This window comes from Dictyostelium purpureum (assembly GCF_000190715.1).
Source record: "Dictyostelium purpureum unplaced genomic scaffold DICPUscaffold_17, whole genome shotgun sequence".
NCBI lineage: Eukaryota > Evosea > Eumycetozoa > Dictyosteliales > Dictyosteliaceae > Dictyostelium > Dictyostelium purpureum.
Window position 1 is genome coordinate 1 of NW_003519354.1, and position 17269 is coordinate 17269.

Consider the following 17269-nt stretch of genomic DNA (forward strand, 5'->3'; position numbering starts at 1 on the left):
TTATATTTTTTTTTTTAATGTTAATATATATATTTATTTGTTCATGTGTTTATATTATATGTTTTATATTATATGTTTTATGTTTTATGTTTTATGTTTTATGTTTTATGTCTTTATGTTTTATATATTTGAAAAAAAAAAAATTAGAAAAAAAAAAGAAATTTGAAAAAAAAGTTAATAAAAGGAAATATAAAGAAAATGATTTATTATTTCATTCAAACAATTATTTTATTAAAAATAATTTAAAAAAATTTTAAAAAAAATTTTAATTTTTATTTTTTTTTTTTTTTATATTTTTTTAATTTATTTTTTATTTTTTTTTTTTTTAATATATTAAAATTTCTTTTTTATTTATTTTTTTAATTTTAATTAATACCTTTTTTTTATTTTTTTTATTTTAATATTTATTATTTTTTTTATTTATTTTATATAAATATATCAACATCTAGTATATAAAAGGAAATAAATAAATAAATTTGTATAGTTTAGTTTTTAATAAATAATAAAGTAAATATATGAATAATATTGCTGATGAAAATACACCAACAAATGGTGTTGTTGGTAACCAAGAAGAACGAAACCAGCAAAAAAATGAACAGCCACAAACACCACAACAAAATATATTAAAAGAGGTCACATCATTACCACCACCAACATCTCAACAACAAGAAGCATTAAAAAATGAAAATAATATATCTCAAGAAAATGAACAGACAAATAATAATAATAATAATGATAATAATAACAATAATGACAATAGTAATAATACAACATTATCACCAGATTCAAATGGTGCGCAAACATTAAATAGTACTGTTACAACCAATACCATTAGTAATAATATTAATAATAATAATAGTAATATTGTTAAACCCAAACCACCAACAAAGACTTCATTTAAAATTACAAATTTTTCTCAAAAAGACAAACCATTTTATACAGAAACAAGATCATTATTAGATTTAACATGGTAATTTATCATAATAGTTATTTTTTTTCTTTTATTTTATTATAAAAATGATTTACTAATTTTTATTTTATTAAAATTCAATAGGAGGGTTTATATTTTTCCAAGAGGTAATACATCAGACAAAGATATAGCATTGTTTTTAGATTTACAGGAAGTTCAACAGCTTGGATTTCCAGATATTAAAGCACATTTTACATTAGAGGTTGTTAATCAAAAGAATCCAGAAAATAATATTAGAAAGCCATCAGAACATTTATTTAGTCCAAAGGGCGTAGATTGGGGATTTAATAGATTTATGGAAGTTTCAGCATTAATGGACCCAGAATTAGGTTTTATTGTAAATGATACAGTTATTATCAATGTTGAGGTAGTTCAAGCATTTGCATGTTCGGGTATGCCTATGTACGACTCTAAAAAAGTAACTGGTTATGTTGGTTTACAAAATCAAGGTGCTACATGTTATATGAATTCTTTATTACAATCTCTATTTCATATTTCACCATTTAGAAGAGTAGGTCACTTTAATATGTATTCATTTTATACCTATAAATTAGTATTAATGCAGTTTTTTTTTTTTTTTTTGTAAAATATTAGGCTGTATATGAGTTACCAACAAATTCCGATGAACCAACTAAAAGTATTTCATTAGCACTTCAAATTATATTTTATAAACTACAATTTGGTGATAAAGCAGTACCAACTAAAGAGCTAACCAAAAGCTTTGGCTGGGATACTATGGATATTTTCACACAACACGATGTACAAGAGTTGAATCGTGTGCTCTGTGACAATTTAAATGATAAAATGAAGGGGACCAAGGTAGAAGGAACAATTGATGAACTATTTCGTGGTAAAATTAAAAATTTTATAAAATGTGAAAAGATCAATTACGAATCAAAGAGTGATGAATATTTCTATGATTTGTCACTAAATGTCAAGGGTTGTAGAGATATAACTGCATCATTCGATAAATATACTGAGACCGAAAGATTAGATGGTTCAAATCAATATTATGCGGAGGGTTATGGTTTACAAGTAAGTACAGATAATACATATACAATATTTGTATTTATTAAATTGAATTAACATTTTCCTAATTCGATTTTACTATAGAATGCAAACAAAGGAGCCAAATTTTTATCATTGCCACCAGTTTTAAATCTACATTTAAAAAGATTTGAATATGACCCCATCAGAGATGAGAATGTTAAAATCAATGATAAATATAAATTCCCAGAAAATTTAGATTTAAATCGTTACATGGATGAATCAGGTGATAAATCAATTTCCTATCATTATACTTTACAAGGGTATGCAGTGATTTTTTTTTTAAAAGATATATATTTATCATATCATATTAACAAAACCTTTCTTTTAAAAACAATAGTGTATTAATTCATTCAGGTGATTTACATAATGGTCATTACTATGCATTTATTAAATCAAGAGATGGTGATTGGTTGAAATTTGATGATGATGAAGTTACAAAATCAAGTTTTGAAAGAGTTTCAGATGCATCATTTGGTTCAGATTTTGGTGTTAGGGCAGGCAAAAGTGATGCAAATGCATATATGTTGGTTTACTTTAGAAATAACAATTATGACGGACTAACCCAACCAATTTTAGAGTCTGAAATACCAGAGCATTTAAAGTCTAGAATCGAAAAAGATGAACAAAGAGAGAACGAGCAAACATTCTCACTCAGAATTACAAGAGATGAAGATTTTGCAGACCATCGCTCTTATGACTTGATCGATTTTGATCGTTTCCCCCCAAAGCAATTCAAGAAAACTCATGATAATATGAACCTAGGTCATTTAAAAAAACAAATTACAACACTTTATGGAATTCCTGTAGAAAGACAAAGAATTTGGTCTTGGACAACTAGAAGAAACAAAACTCAAAGAATTGAAAAGTTCCCAGAGTCTGATGATACAACTATTCAATCTATTAGAAATCGTACAGGTGGTGACATCAGATTACATTTAGAAATATGCTTTAGTCCAAGACCAACTGCTGGTAGTAATATTGGTAGTGGTATTACAGGCAATATAGTTGGAGGCCAAACTAATAACACATTACCAGTATCCAATAACCAAAACTATAACAACAATCCAAATAATCAAATCTTTACACCAGATAGCTATTCATTTTTTCCAAAAATTAGTAAAGAAGGCAATGCACTATTATTTTTCAAGCTCTACGACGCAGAAACCGGAACATTAAGATTTTTAGGTTCAAAAATTATAGATCTCAACGCCAAAGCATCATCCATCTTACCATTTTTGTGTCATTTGGGTAAACTACCAATTGATACACCACTATTAGTATTTGAAGAAGTTACATCAACTAAAATTCAACCAATTAAACCAAATGAAACATTTAATAAAATGGAAATGATGAGTGGTGATATTATTGTATTCCAAAAACAAAACAGCATACAACACAAATTCAAGCTCCCAACCGCCACCGATCACTACACCTACATTATTAATACATCGATAGTAACCATTAAACAAGTAGACAACAGCAAAGTATCATTCAGCTGCGAATTACCAAAACAAATGAAATACTCTGAAATTACTGCCAAAATTGCCTCGAAAATCAATGCCAATGCTGAAAACATTAGATTAATGTCAAAGACCATAGACTCGCAAATCACACCAATTAAACCAAATGATAATATACCATTATTTGATATGTTAACCTCATCTCACAAATTAACAGATATACTTTATTTCGAAATCCTCAAGATTCCAGTTAAAGAATGTGAATTTAAAAGAAACTTTAAAATTACTTGGCAAAAACCAAATTCAAACGAAACAGAAATTATTTCAGTTTGGATACCAAAACTAGGCGATGTTAAGCAATTAATTAATGAATTTTTATTACAAATTAAACAAAACCATCAACAACAACAGCAACAGCAACAACCAAAAACAGAAAATATTAATAATGAAATTATAAAAGATCAACAACAAAATGAAAATAATAATGGTCAACAACAAGAAGACAGTGTAAATAGCCAAATTAACATCGAAAATATTGATGAATCAAGAATAAGATTACTTGAAATTAGATCATCAAGAATTGATAAGATTTTAACAGATGAATTTGTTTCATCAATTAATGAAATCTCTCAATTACGTGCGGAAATTATAACAGATGAAGAGATCAATTTAACAACAAATGGTGAAAAGGTTGTTTTTGTTGTACACTATAGCCGTGAACATACCCACCCAATGTATCATGGTATTCCATTTACTATTCTCTATAAACCAGGCGAATCTTGTCAATCCCTTAGATCGAGAATTCTTCCAAAATTAGGTGCTAATATTTCAAATAAAGAATTTTCAAGATGGAAACTCTCAGTTATAAAAGATGATAACAAGATTGAATACATTCCTGAAGATGGTAATGTTGGTTCAATTCCAAACAATCAAGATTGGAATCCGTCATCTTTCCTAATTGGTTTAGAACATCCAAATAATCATAAATCCCACCATCAAAAAGCAATTAAAATTTTAGGTTAAAATGATATCAATATAAATAATAATAAAAATAACAATAATAATTTTTAAAAAAAAAAAAAAAAAAAGAAAATAAAAGGGTAAAAAAAAAGCTATAAAAAATCTTCTTTTTTTTTTTTTTTTTCATAAAATATTTTTATAAAACTATAAATAAAAAAAAAATTATAATTATAAAAAAATTTATTAAACTTTTTAATATATTTTATTTTAATTTTTAAATATCTAAATCGTCATCTGGATCTTCATCATCGAAATCTTCGTCATCTGGGTCCTCAATGATTAAAGTTTGTTCATTGTTTCCTTGATGTCTATATGGTAAAACTACAGAATCTCTTGCTTGTTTTTCTTCGTCTGTAAGTTTAAGATTAAATGAAAGATTTTGAGTTGGATCTGGCTCAGATTCTTCTTGTTTGAGTTGTAATGATTCTGCAGAGTCAAATTCGACTTTACCAGTTTGTTCGTTAATATAATAGTATTCAATATTTCTAACAACACGACCTGAACGTTTCTTGGTGATTAATGTAATAGTTGATTCGTATGGATGTGGTAAATTTTCAGAGAATTTAATTTTTGCTGATAATGGTGTAACTTGGATTGATACTGATGAAATATATTGTAGTTCTTTTTGTACTGTTGGTTCAAACTCATGAAGATCTGTGTGTAAAATTGCAAAAATACAACTGAAACTCTTTTCCATTTTAATTCTATTACTGACACTACCTTCAATACCAGTTTCTATTTTATTCTTTAATTTCATTTTATTTTTTTTCTCTTTTTCTTTTTCTTCTGCCTCTACCTTTTCTGGTTGTTTACTAAAATTATAATTGGTTAATGTTCTAATTAAATTACATGTTTGTGATAATCCATTCTTTAAAACTAATGTTGAAATTGTATTTATTAAAATAATTGGGTTTGTTTTAAATTTACTTGGTACACCTAATTTTAAAAAATGAGTTAATAGAGGAAATGAAAAACCAGAATAATTTTAAACCAACACCTACAATTATAAACATTTTGGATTGTATTTACAATAGAATTTGTATCATGCTCTGTTGATTTAAAAACCATTGGTATTTGAATTAAATTATCGCTATAATCTATTGTATTATTATTATTGTTATTCCAACCAAATGGATCTGAATAATAATCTATGACAATAAAATTACAATTATTATATTTTTTGGATAATTCTTTATATTCTGAAATTGTTGAACTAAAATTTAAAAACCATATATTTCTATGTTGCTTTGAATTTAATGGTAACCATAATGAATATAAATGATTTAATAAATTTTGTGATGGTGATTCTAAGCTATCCTCTAAAAGAATTAATCCACTAACTGCATCATTACCACTGTTACTGAATACTTTGGTAAATGAATTACTGCCAATTGATGACACAATATTTGATGTCATATTTTATAAATCTTTTTAATTAATGTGAATAATTTAAAAAAAATAAATAAAAAAAATTAATTAAAAAAATTTTACGAAAAAAAAAAAAATAATAAAAAAAAAAAATAAAAAATAATTATTTTTTCACAAAAATTAAAAAAGATAATTTCTTTATTTAAGTTGTACTAAACCATAATACTCTTTACGTATATTTCTTTTATCAAAGAATTTGCTTAGTGTTATTTTTTCAACTGAATTTGGTAAACTACTAATCAACGTTGAATAGTATTCATAAAAATTGATTGTTTTTAAATTGCATGGTTGGTCATTGTTCAATAATAATTTACAATTCATTTTTAAATTTAAAGTCTCGATTGATGGAGAAATATTTCCCAAAACTCGAGTATTTGTTCGATTATAATTTCCATCTCCTAATGATAATGTTTTAACACTTTCAGGTAATTCAAACTCTTTCATTGAATAATAATAATCGGTAATTTCAACTGATGAAACTGAATTTGGTAAATTTATTTTTTCCAATATTTTAATAGCTCCTGATATTTTAACATTTGAAACTGAGTGAGGAATTATAAATTTTAATTTGTTTTTAAATTCTAAAAACTCTTTTTCTTTTTGGGTAATTTGATAAATTAAATCTTGTTTATTTATTCCTTTATTTCCATTATGAATACTTTCTACTTTATTGATTCCATTTACAATATTACTATTATTATTATTTACATTATTATTGATATCTTTTAAAATATTCTCTAAATTTGCTATATCCTTTTCAAATTTTTTAATTTCAATAAAAATTGAATAGCAGCCATGTTGTGTAAAATGAATTGTATTTATATAAGATCTTTCTTGATGATTTATTAATTTATTAATATCTTCAACTTTGTAATAATAATTACTACATATTTTTTTCAAGTGACTATAAATTTCCCTACGAATGGCTATATTTCTGAAACATCTTAAAAAAAGATTGCCAGTTCTTTCTTCCTCTTTTTCTTGTTCCTGTTTAATTCTTTTCAAATTTATCTCCTCAAGTTCTGCTGACTCTTCATCATTTCTATTTTTTCTTTTTTTTATATTATTTGATTTGGTTATATTATTTATTTCTTTTTTTGATTTTTTTGTATTATCTATATCTGATTGTATTAATAATTCAATTAACTCTGCTTTTAATGATTTTGAACTATATTTTATTTTTCTATTATCTAATTCTTTTTTTAAATCTTTTTTTATTAATAATTTATATTCTATTGACATTTTCTTATTTAATTAATAAAATATAAAATAAATAAAAAAATTTAAATTATTTTTTCAATTGTTTAATTAGTGTAAAAAAAATTAATATTTAAAAATTATTTTAATTTTCTAGTAAAACATAAAATTATATTTATTCTATACATAAAAATATTTTAGGGTAATTAATCTTATTCTAGTAAAAAAATACATATTTAAACAAACTAATCAAAAATATAAATAACCGAAAAATTATAAAAAAAATAAAAACAAATAAAAAAAAAATAATAAAAATAATAAAAATAATAAAAAAAAAAATTAAAAAAAAAATAAAAATAATACAAATAATAAATAAATAATACTTTTATATAATTATTATATTTGTTTATTTTATTTCATATTTTAGTTTTTCATGACATCTTATAATTTTTATAAAAAATTTCTTTGTCTTTGCGAGAAAAAAGAGAATTGGGAGTTAGGTTACTGTAAAAATTAAAAAAATAAAAAAAAAAATTTTTTTAAAAAAATCAGTTTTTTTTTTTTATGACAAAAATTTTTATATTGGCAAGAAAGCGAATACTCAATTTTTTTTTTTCTTTTTTTTAGTTTTTTTCGTGTTTTTGCTTTTCATTCTATAACAATGTCTACCAAACCGTAGTTTCTATATATTATCTGTATCACGTATCACTTATCTTTGTGGATTAACCATCAATCTTTAATAATAATAACTTTTATCTATCACCATGCATCAATCTCTAATAAATCCCTATACAGATAATAAAAAACGAGAAGATTAGCATCATCCTTCGAACAGAATTGGATATAATTAGTATATATATAAAACAAATATATATTATTAAAGCTTTAATCTAAAAGGTGAAATAATATGGATAGACAAGTAAAAAATAGTTGCATTGCGTGTATAACTCTTTTTTTATACCCAACTCTTTACGCACTATATTTTTTTGTTTTTATATCCACTATCTATCACACTTAATTTTTTTTTTTTTAAAATTTAAACTATATAGAGCCACCAAGACTGCTCCAGTCCCAGAATCAATCTTAAAAAAGAGAGCCACCTCTCAAAAGAAAGCTGTTGATGTTGCCAAATTAGGTCGTGCTCAACAATTAGTAAGTGGATTTATATAGTAGTATATTTAGGTACATTGTAGCATTGGAAATATTAATAATTATAAATTTAAAAATAATTACAGAAAAACAGCAGATTAAACTCAATCTACTTCAAACGTGCTGAAAAATACGTTGCTGAATACCACAAAACCGAACGTGAAGCCATTCGTTTAAATAGAATCGCTAAAAACTCTGGTACTTTCTACGTTCCACCACAAGCCAAAGTTGCCTTTGTCATCCGTATTAGAGGTATCAATGGTGTTTCACCAAAACCAAGAAAAGTCTTAAAACTCCTCAGACTTTTACAATTAAACAATGGTGTTTTCCTCAAAATTAACAAAGCCACCCTCAACATGTTAAAACTTGTTGAACCATACGTCGCCTATGGTTTCCCAAATCTCAAATCAATCAAAGAATTAATTTACAAGAGAGGTCACTTAAAAGTTAACGGTCAAAGAATCCCATTAACCTCAAACGATATGGTTGAAAAACAACTCGGCAAATATGGTGTCATCTGCGTTGAAGATATCATCCACGAAATTGCCACCTGTGGTAAAAACTTCAAACAAGTTAACAACACCTTATGGCCATTCAAATTAAACTGTCCACGTGGTGGTTTCAACATGAAAAAGATCCCATTCCTCCAAGGTGGTGATGCTGGTAACCGTGAACACTTAATCAATAACCTCATCCAAAAAATGAACTAAATGATTAAAAATAAAATATTATTTGTTAATTGAAAAAAAAATATATATACTATAAATTTTAAAATATATAATTTTTATAAAACTATTTTTTTTAATTTTTTTAATTTTTTTTAATTCATATGATTTTTTTTTAAAATATAAAAAATAAAGTATAAACACACATATATTTTATTTACAAAATTACTGGTTTTATTTTTATTTAATTATTTGTATTTTCGTTTTTATTGGTTGCTGTATCTAATTTTTTCTTTTCATATAATAAATATCTTTTAGTTTTTTCGCCCTTGTTGTAAGCGGCTAAAAATTTTTTGATTTTTGATTTGAGTGGGATCTCGATGGTTTCACCATGTTTAAGGCTTTCTGGTAATTCATATGGGCCATAGCCAACACGAATTAAACGTAATACCTTAATATTGAAATACTCTAAAATTTTTCTAATTTCTCTATTTTTACCTTCTTTAATTTTAATAACTACCCACGAGTTGTTTTTGGATTCTTTATCGACAATTACTTCAATTGGTTTATATTTAATGTTATCAATAACTATGCCTTTTGTAAAAATATCTTGCATTTCTTGTGTAATTTTACCAAATATTCTAACTCTGTATGTTCTTTCGAATTCATTATCTGGATGTTCGAGATATCTTGATAAATTTCCATCATTTGTTAATAATATTAAACCTTCTGAATAATAATCTAATCTACCCTATTGTTATAAAATATTAATAAAATGAAAGATTGAAATTTTATATTGTTATCATCACAACACTTACAACTGTAATTAAATGATCTTTTTTTAAAACTTTTTTTAAAATTGGTACCAAACTCTCTCTTCCTTCAACTTCACTATGTGTAACCAAAACCTTTGGTTTTTTAAAATGCATCCACATTCTTGGCATTGGTTTTTTAATCTTTTTTTTTTAAAAAACAGATATTAGTATTGTTTAATTATAATTAAACAAAAAAATTTATAATACATACAATTTTACCATCAACTTCAACTTCATCAATAATTGAAACAAAATGATCATTTTCCAATGTTGTAACAACACCATTAACTTTAACTCTTCCTTCACGAATCATTTCATCTGCTTTTCTTCTTGATGCTACACCCGATCTTGAAAGTACTTTATTTAATCTTTCTTTATGTCCTTTAATTTCATCTTGTTCATTTTCTATAATTTTATCTTTACTGAATGATTGAAATGAGTTGCTTATAAATCCCTCATTTTCATCATCATCATCGTCATGGTTGTCATCATTATTATTGTTTTTTTGTTGTATTGGTTTTTTATCTTTTTGTTTTGTTGAAAATGTTTTAATTTTTTGATTACTTTGTTTTGGTATATTTGTGCTATAAAAACATGATAATGGTTTTATTATTTTGTTTGTATTGCTATAACTATTATTTATAAAATATCTATTTGAAGCAAGGGTTAGTTTGCAAAATCCATTGATTAAATTATTCATTCTTTTAAATAAATAATTATATAAATAAAAAAAATGGTGACCTTTTTAATTTTTTCGTTTTTTAATTTTTAATTTTTATAATTATTTTTAATTTTTTTTTTTTTTTTAATTTTTATAATAATTAAAAATTTTTAAAATAATAAAGACAAAAATTTATAAAATTTATATTTTTAAAGATCTTAAAATGGAGTGTAGAAATGATTATTTTTGTTCAAAGTAATTCTTTTTTTAGTAAAAAGAAATATTTGAAAAAAAAATAAAAAAAAATTAAAAATAAATAAATAAAAATTAAAAAAAAACTAATTTTTTTTTTTTTTTTAAATTTTTTTTTAAATTTTTTTTTTTAAATTTTAATGTATTTATTATTTTTTTAGTGTTGTGTGTTAAAAAAGTTACTTGATATATTTATTTATTATAATTTTTATTTTTTATTACTTTCTTTATTTTAATTTTAAAATAATAAATAAACATAATTTTTTTATTTATTTTATATTACAATATAATTATATAAACTGTACATTAATAAAATAATAAAATAATAAAATATTAACACTTTAAAAATAGTTTTTTTTTTTTTTTCCTTAATATTAATAGCAAATAAAAAAAAACAAACAAAACAAAACAATAAACAAATTTTATAAATAATAAATAAATAAAATCTATTTATTATTATCAAATTTAGTAATATTAAATAATAGTTATTAGAAATAGCAATAAAAATTTAAATATTTTTAAAAGAATATTTCAAAACTAAATAAAAACAATGGAGTCATTCACAGAGAAAATGTTTGATATTCAAAGAAGAGCTACACAAGCAGTACTTCAAAAAATAGGTGCAACAGAGCAAACACACGACGAGCATTTTGATAACACATATACAAATTTTAAAAGATTAGGGGAGTTTTTAACACATCTCGAAGAATCAACTCAAAGTTCAATATCTCAAATGGAGAAAATGAGTTTCAATAACAGCCAATTAGCATCATCTGTATGCAACTTTGTATTATCAGAATTATCAAACGATGACAGCGAATTTTCAACAGGTTTATTATCAAAATTCTTTTTAAAGACATCCAACAACCCAAATTTATCACCTAGCGAAAATAATAAAGAGTCTTTACATAGACAGTCAAACTTTCAAGAGTCAGTTCAAAGATTATACGATAGTTTTGGAACCATGGGCCACGAAAATATGGCAGCACTTCAAGATGATATAAATCATAAGGTTGTACGTCCAATAAAAAGAGATGAGGAATTAAACAAGGTTACAAAACAGTTATTAGAAAAAAGAAAAAAATTAAATTTTGATTTCGATGCATTAAAAAGATCAACGTACGTAGTTTATAAAAAAAAACATATGTTAGTATTATTAAATTTAATAAATATCTAATATTTTCTTAAATTTTATTAGAGATATGGAAAAAGTTAAAAATACAAAAGAAGAATTCGATTCATTATCAAAAAAGACAGTTTCACATTTACAAAATAGATCATTTGTTAGATGTAAATTAATAGTTCACAGTGTTATTACAATGATTCAACAATTTTGTATATTTTTCGAATCCAACTCTTTACTTTTAGAAGGATTGATTACATTTATTGAACCTCTTCTTTCCCAATACCAATTAAAGGACGACCAATTAGCAGATATTTATAATGTTAAGAAAACAGCACCAAATACTCCAGCTCAATCACAAACTCCATCTTCACAATCACCAACTCAACAAAGAAATAATATGAATAATAGTAATAGTAGTATGAATAATAATAATAATAATAATAATAATAATAATATAAATGGTAGTAAACCATTACCTAATACTCCACCCCCAACCTATAAGGAACACGTAGATTCTCATCCAAATAGTTTAAATAATTCTAGCGGCGAACCAAAATCAAGAATGAATGGTAGTACTGGTGTTAATAATATAAATGATGATTTTAGTAAAGTATCATTCAATGATAGACCTTCTCCACATTCAGAATCCTCATCTTCTGGTTTTTCCAATAACTCTTCACCATCAAACTCTCAACAAAAACCAAAAGAAGAGAAATTATTTAGCGTATGGGAGGATGAAGCTAATGGTGGAAACAATAATAGCGGTAGTAAGGGTAATGACGATGATTGGATGTACGATAAACCAACACCAGCACCAACACCAAAACCAGAAAAATCTTGGGATGATCCAATTCTTGTTCCAGAACAATCACCATTTACCTCATTTAATACAAATACAACCAATACACCACAACAACCAAATTATTTTAATCAACAACAGCAACAGCAACAACCAAATAAACCACAAACACAACAACAACAATTTAATATGAATAATATGGGTAATATGAATAATATGAATAATATGGGTAATATGGGCAATATGAATAATATGAATAACAGACAACAATACCAACCCCCACCACAAGCACAACAACAACAACAAGCACAACAACAGCAGCCACAACAAACCCAAACACCAAAAAAACCAAGTGGATTCGAAAATATATTTGGTGACTTTGATTTTACACCATCATCACAAAGAAAATCAACACCAACACCACCACCAACAAATCAAACATCATCACCATCACAACAACAACAATATGGTCAACCACAACCACCACCAATGAACTATTTTACAAGTCAGGCACCATCACCACATGTTGATAGAGATCAACACGAAAGAGCAATGATTGAACCAATTATTTCAGAAAAAATTAAACAGTGGGCTGAAAAGAATGGTAGAAAGAATAACCTCAGAGTTTTATTAGCAACACTACACGAAGTTTTATGGGAAGGAAGTGGATGGGAAAAAGCCAGTAATGGCAGTTTGATCACACCAGTTGGCGTTAAGAAGGTTTATCGTAAAGCTATTATGGTTGTACATCCTGATAAAGTTCACACCGGTACAAACGAACAAAAAATGATCGCCCAAAGAATTTTCGAATATTTAAGAGAAAGTTTCGAAGTATTTAAAGTTGATTTAGAACCAGGAAATTAATCTTTTTTTTTTTTAAAAAAAAAAAAAAAACAAATAATTTATATATTAAAAAAAAAAAACAATAAATTATTTATTTAATTTATTTAACAATAAAACCAATATTTATTAAATTTATTTATATATTTAATCTATAAAAAAAATAATTTTAGAACCAATTAATAATATATTATATTTATTTAATTGCTTCACCACATGTATAAATGGTTGTTGAATATATACACTCTTCATCTTCATTAACAGGTACAATAGTTCCATCTACTATTTCTATTTCTTCTCCATTACTATTGTTATCTTTAAAATCTTTACAAATTAAATATATTTTGAATTGTCTTGGTTTATCACCTTGACAAAAAACTCTATTATCTGTTGAATAGGTTACCACTGTTGCATTTACTGATGAATCTATTGACCATTGTGCCTTTGAAACTTGGCCGATAATTTGTGTACGTTTTTCATATTTTTGTTCTTTTTGGCATGCTGCAATATTTGGACCACAAATTGATGAGTAACCACAAACGTTCCAATGATAAGAGTATTCATTATTTGAAGAATCATAACCAGTTAAGGATGATGCTTTTGAATAATCAATACCATTATATATGCATGGCTCTATTGGTTTTATAGGTGGTACCTCAGAAGAATCTTTAATTGGAATACCACATGCTCCATACATTGTAACACTGTAATGACATGGCTCTTCTTCAAATACCTTGGTGCTATAAAGGTCATCATCTGTACATATCAAATTAATTGTAAATTTTCTTTTTAAATTATTTGGACAGTTAGTTTGTTCGGTGTGGTAGGTAATTGAGGTTTTGTTATATTTTGGATCACTGTTCCATTCTACATTATATTTTTCTCCCACTACTTGAACCTTACTATCTATAAATTGACATGCAGTTGACTCTCCTTTTTGATCACACTTATTTGACACTCCGCACACATTCCAAAGAAACTTATACCTTCCATCCAAATCATTGGCCCAATTTAATGCAGAATATCCTGTATATCCATTAGGATTATAAAGTTTAGAAAAATCTAAACCATTATAAACACATTCTGATTTCACAACTAAAAATACAAAATTTAAAATAATAATTATTATCTTAAAAAACATTTATTTTTTTATATATATATTAAATTTATATATATAGTTCAATAAAAAAAATTATAAATAAATAAATGAATAAATAAATAAATGATATTAAAAAACAAAAAAAAAAATATAATTAAAAAACCATAAGATTTATTTATATAATATTGGTTTTTATTAAATTAAAAATAATAAAAATAGAAACTTTGAACAGGTGTGTGATCAATAAATAAAAGTGTGGTTTAAAAAAAAATTTTAATAATTTATAAATAATAATAATTTCAAATAATTAAAATAAAAAAAAAAAAAAAAAAAAGGGTGTTATATAAAAGTCCCAATTTCAATAATTAATTATCCAAATGTAGAAAACAACCTAAAAATAATAATTAATTTATTTTTTTAAATAACTTAAATTCAAATTTAAGTTGTTTAACATTAATAATCTATTTAAATAATTATATTTTAATTTAATTTTAATTTTTTTTTATATTAAATTTTTTTTTATATATAAATTTTAATTATTATTATCATTTTATTAACCTATATTACTATAAATTTATAATGACAACTATACAATTTATATTAGATCCTACCCAATTAACAAAAAAAGATTTAGCAATTTATTCTTGCTTTATTTGCAGAGATATTTCTTTTGATGATTATCTTTATCAATGTTCTAAAGGTAGGTAGTATTATAATTTTTCTTTTTAATAGAAAAAAAAGAAAAATAAAGATTTGGTTGAACCATGTTCGATAAGGTGTTGATGAATAGATGAAGATTTGACAGCACTCTCTGATGAAACCAGTTTAAAGTATGGGCTTTACTTACTGGAATTCGGTATATAATTCATGATATTAAAAATTAGAATTTTTTAAAAACATACTTACCTGTAAGAATCAATAGTTACTAATCATAATATAAATTTTTATAGGCCACACTGCATGTAAAGGATGTTGGGCAAGACATCTGCGCACAAAGAAAACATGCATGGAGTGTATAGAAAAGATAAACTCTTTAGAAAATTTATCAACTAATAGAAAATTAAGAGAATTACTTTTTAAAAAAAAATTCAAATGTCCTTACCATTACTCCAATATAATCAAATCAGATGACTCTGAACCTTTAACAAATACAGGTGATGGGTGTAAAGAAATTATTATAGGGGAGAAATTAAAAAACCATATTGAAAATTGTGAATACAGATTTGTAAAATGTAAAAATGAAAAGAATGGTTGCAATTTTAATTCCAGGTTTAAACTCTACCACTCCCATGAAGATCTTTGTTTATACAAGTACATACCATGCTTTTATTGTAAATCATTAATTGTAAAAAATAATGAAATTAATCACCAGGTAGAGTGCGAATCGTTTCCAGTAGAATGCAAGCTATGCCAAAATCAATTTGAAAAAAGGGAAATTAATGATCATTTAGCAAATAATTGTTTAGAATCATTAATTCCATGCCCATTGGAAGAATTTGGTTGTAAAGAAAAAGAAAAACGTTCAAAAATTCAAGACCATTTAAATGGAAACCATAATACTATTTTCATAGAACAAATAAAAAAAATTCACCAATTACAAAATGAAATCTATAATCAAAACCAATCAATTATTAATCAAAATGAAACAATTAGTAGACAAGGACAAGAAATTAATAATCTAAAAGAAAATATACATATAATTAAAAAAGATTTAGAAAATTTCAAATTAAATTTACCAACCACCACCAATGAACAATTTCCAGAAATTAATAAAATTCAAAAACCAGAAATACACACAAACTATTATAAAAATTTTTCTTACAAAAATACATGGATAATCGAAAATTACTCAAAAATAACCTCCACGATTTGTAATGTAAGTTTTGACCCATTCAATTTTGAAATAAATCTCAATAAAAGAGAAATTAATGGTGAAAACGTTGTGGAACTAAGTGTTTATTATTGCAAAGACTTTGAAATAAATGTAAACTTTTCTTTTATTTTACAAAATCATAAAAAGATAACAACTTTAAAAGAACGATTTAATAAAGGTAAATATAATTTTAAAAAGACTTTAACAACAATAATATTAATTATAATTTAACTATTATCAATAGATTTTACAGAAAAATATTTTTTAAAAAAAACTGCCTATGGATGGCAAAAAGCATTTAGAGAGGCAATAAATAAAAAGAATGGATGGTTAACTAAAGATGATACAATGGTACTTGAAATTACATTTAAATGCTCAAGTATTGTTAAACCCCTTTTTTCTTAATACAATAAATAAATAAATAATAAAAATAACTTAAAAATAAAACAAATATTAAATAAATATTGAGAAAAAAAAATTCAAAATTTGTATAAAAATATTTAATTATTAGTATTTAATGTGTTTTTTTTTTTTATTAACTGATATTAATCCATCATTACTGCTGAAAAACTATAAAAAACTTTTTTTGTCCATAATATAAAAAATTAAAATTAAAATTAAAATTAAAATTAAAAAAAATAAAAAAAAAAAAAAAGAAAACTATAATAGAAATCTTTTAAATCTATAAAAAAAATCTGGGAATATTAAGAAAATGAGTCAAATAATGGACTTTAATATTAATTAAACTAAATATTTAATTCGTTTTTTAAAAAAAACTATTTTTTTTTTATTTTTTTTTATGGTGACGATGTTAAAAAAAAAAAAATGATGACGCAGTATAAAAAAAAAAAATGTTATAAATTTA

At 24.2% G+C, this 17269-nt stretch overlaps 8 protein-coding genes across 8 annotated transcripts; 4 read left to right on the plus strand and 4 right to left on the minus strand.

Moving 5' to 3' along the window:
* Positions 1 to 515: 515 nt before the first annotated feature.
* DICPUDRAFT_96546 (uncharacterized protein) lies at positions 516 to 4503 on the plus strand (the record flags this gene model as incomplete). The annotated part of the gene is made up of 5 exons (XM_003283941.1): positions 516 to 970; positions 1055 to 1481; positions 1565 to 2005; positions 2084 to 2280; positions 2358 to 4503. The coding sequence occupies 5 exons, from the start codon at positions 516 to 518 to the stop codon at positions 4501 to 4503; spliced, it is 3666 nt and encodes a 1221-aa protein (XP_003283989.1).
* Positions 4504 to 4714: 211 nt separating this feature from the next.
* DICPUDRAFT_147737 (uncharacterized protein) lies at positions 4715 to 5916 on the minus strand (the record flags this gene model as incomplete). The annotated part of the gene is made up of 2 exons (XM_003283973.1): positions 4715 to 5436; positions 5502 to 5916. The coding sequence occupies 2 exons, from the start codon at positions 5914 to 5916 to the stop codon at positions 4715 to 4717; spliced, it is 1137 nt and encodes a 378-aa protein (XP_003284021.1).
* A 150-nt stretch (positions 5917 to 6066) lies between these two features.
* On the minus strand, positions 6067 to 7170 carry DICPUDRAFT_74971 (uncharacterized protein; the record flags this gene model as incomplete). The annotated part of the gene is made up of 1 exon (XM_003283974.1): positions 6067 to 7170. The coding sequence occupies one exon, from the start codon at positions 7168 to 7170 to the stop codon at positions 6067 to 6069; it is 1104 nt and encodes a 367-aa protein (XP_003284022.1).
* Positions 7171 to 7786: 616 nt separating this feature from the next.
* DICPUDRAFT_74972 (uncharacterized protein) lies at positions 7787 to 8984 on the plus strand (the record flags this gene model as incomplete). Its single annotated transcript, XM_003283942.1, has 3 exons — positions 7787 to 7800; positions 8175 to 8277; positions 8361 to 8984. The coding sequence occupies 3 exons, from the start codon at positions 7787 to 7789 to the stop codon at positions 8982 to 8984; spliced, it is 741 nt and encodes a 246-aa protein (XP_003283990.1).
* A 199-nt stretch (positions 8985 to 9183) lies between these two features.
* On the minus strand, positions 9184 to 10454 carry DICPUDRAFT_147740 (uncharacterized protein; the record flags this gene model as incomplete). The annotated part of the gene is made up of 3 exons (XM_003283975.1): positions 9184 to 9690; positions 9758 to 9895; positions 9966 to 10454. The coding sequence occupies 3 exons, from the start codon at positions 10452 to 10454 to the stop codon at positions 9184 to 9186; spliced, it is 1134 nt and encodes a 377-aa protein (XP_003284023.1).
* A 763-nt stretch (positions 10455 to 11217) lies between these two features.
* DICPUDRAFT_86074 (uncharacterized protein) lies at positions 11218 to 13456 on the plus strand (the record flags this gene model as incomplete). The annotated part of the gene is made up of 3 exons (XM_003283943.1): positions 11218 to 11786; positions 11866 to 12794; positions 12882 to 13456. 3 exons carry the CDS (start codon positions 11218 to 11220, stop codon positions 13454 to 13456), a joined length of 2073 nt encoding a protein of 690 aa, XP_003283991.1.
* A 172-nt stretch (positions 13457 to 13628) lies between these two features.
* Positions 13629 to 14573, minus strand: DICPUDRAFT_74975 (uncharacterized protein; the record flags this gene model as incomplete). Its single annotated transcript, XM_003283976.1, has 1 exon — positions 13629 to 14573. The coding sequence occupies one exon, from the start codon at positions 14571 to 14573 to the stop codon at positions 13629 to 13631; it is 945 nt and encodes a 314-aa protein (XP_003284024.1).
* Positions 14574 to 15110: 537 nt separating this feature from the next.
* DICPUDRAFT_74976 (uncharacterized protein) lies at positions 15111 to 16809 on the plus strand (the record flags this gene model as incomplete). The annotated part of the gene is made up of 3 exons (XM_003283944.1): positions 15111 to 15231; positions 15482 to 16582; positions 16649 to 16809. 3 exons carry the CDS (start codon positions 15111 to 15113, stop codon positions 16807 to 16809), a joined length of 1383 nt encoding a protein of 460 aa, XP_003283992.1.
* Positions 16810 to 17269: the final 460 nt, after the last annotated feature.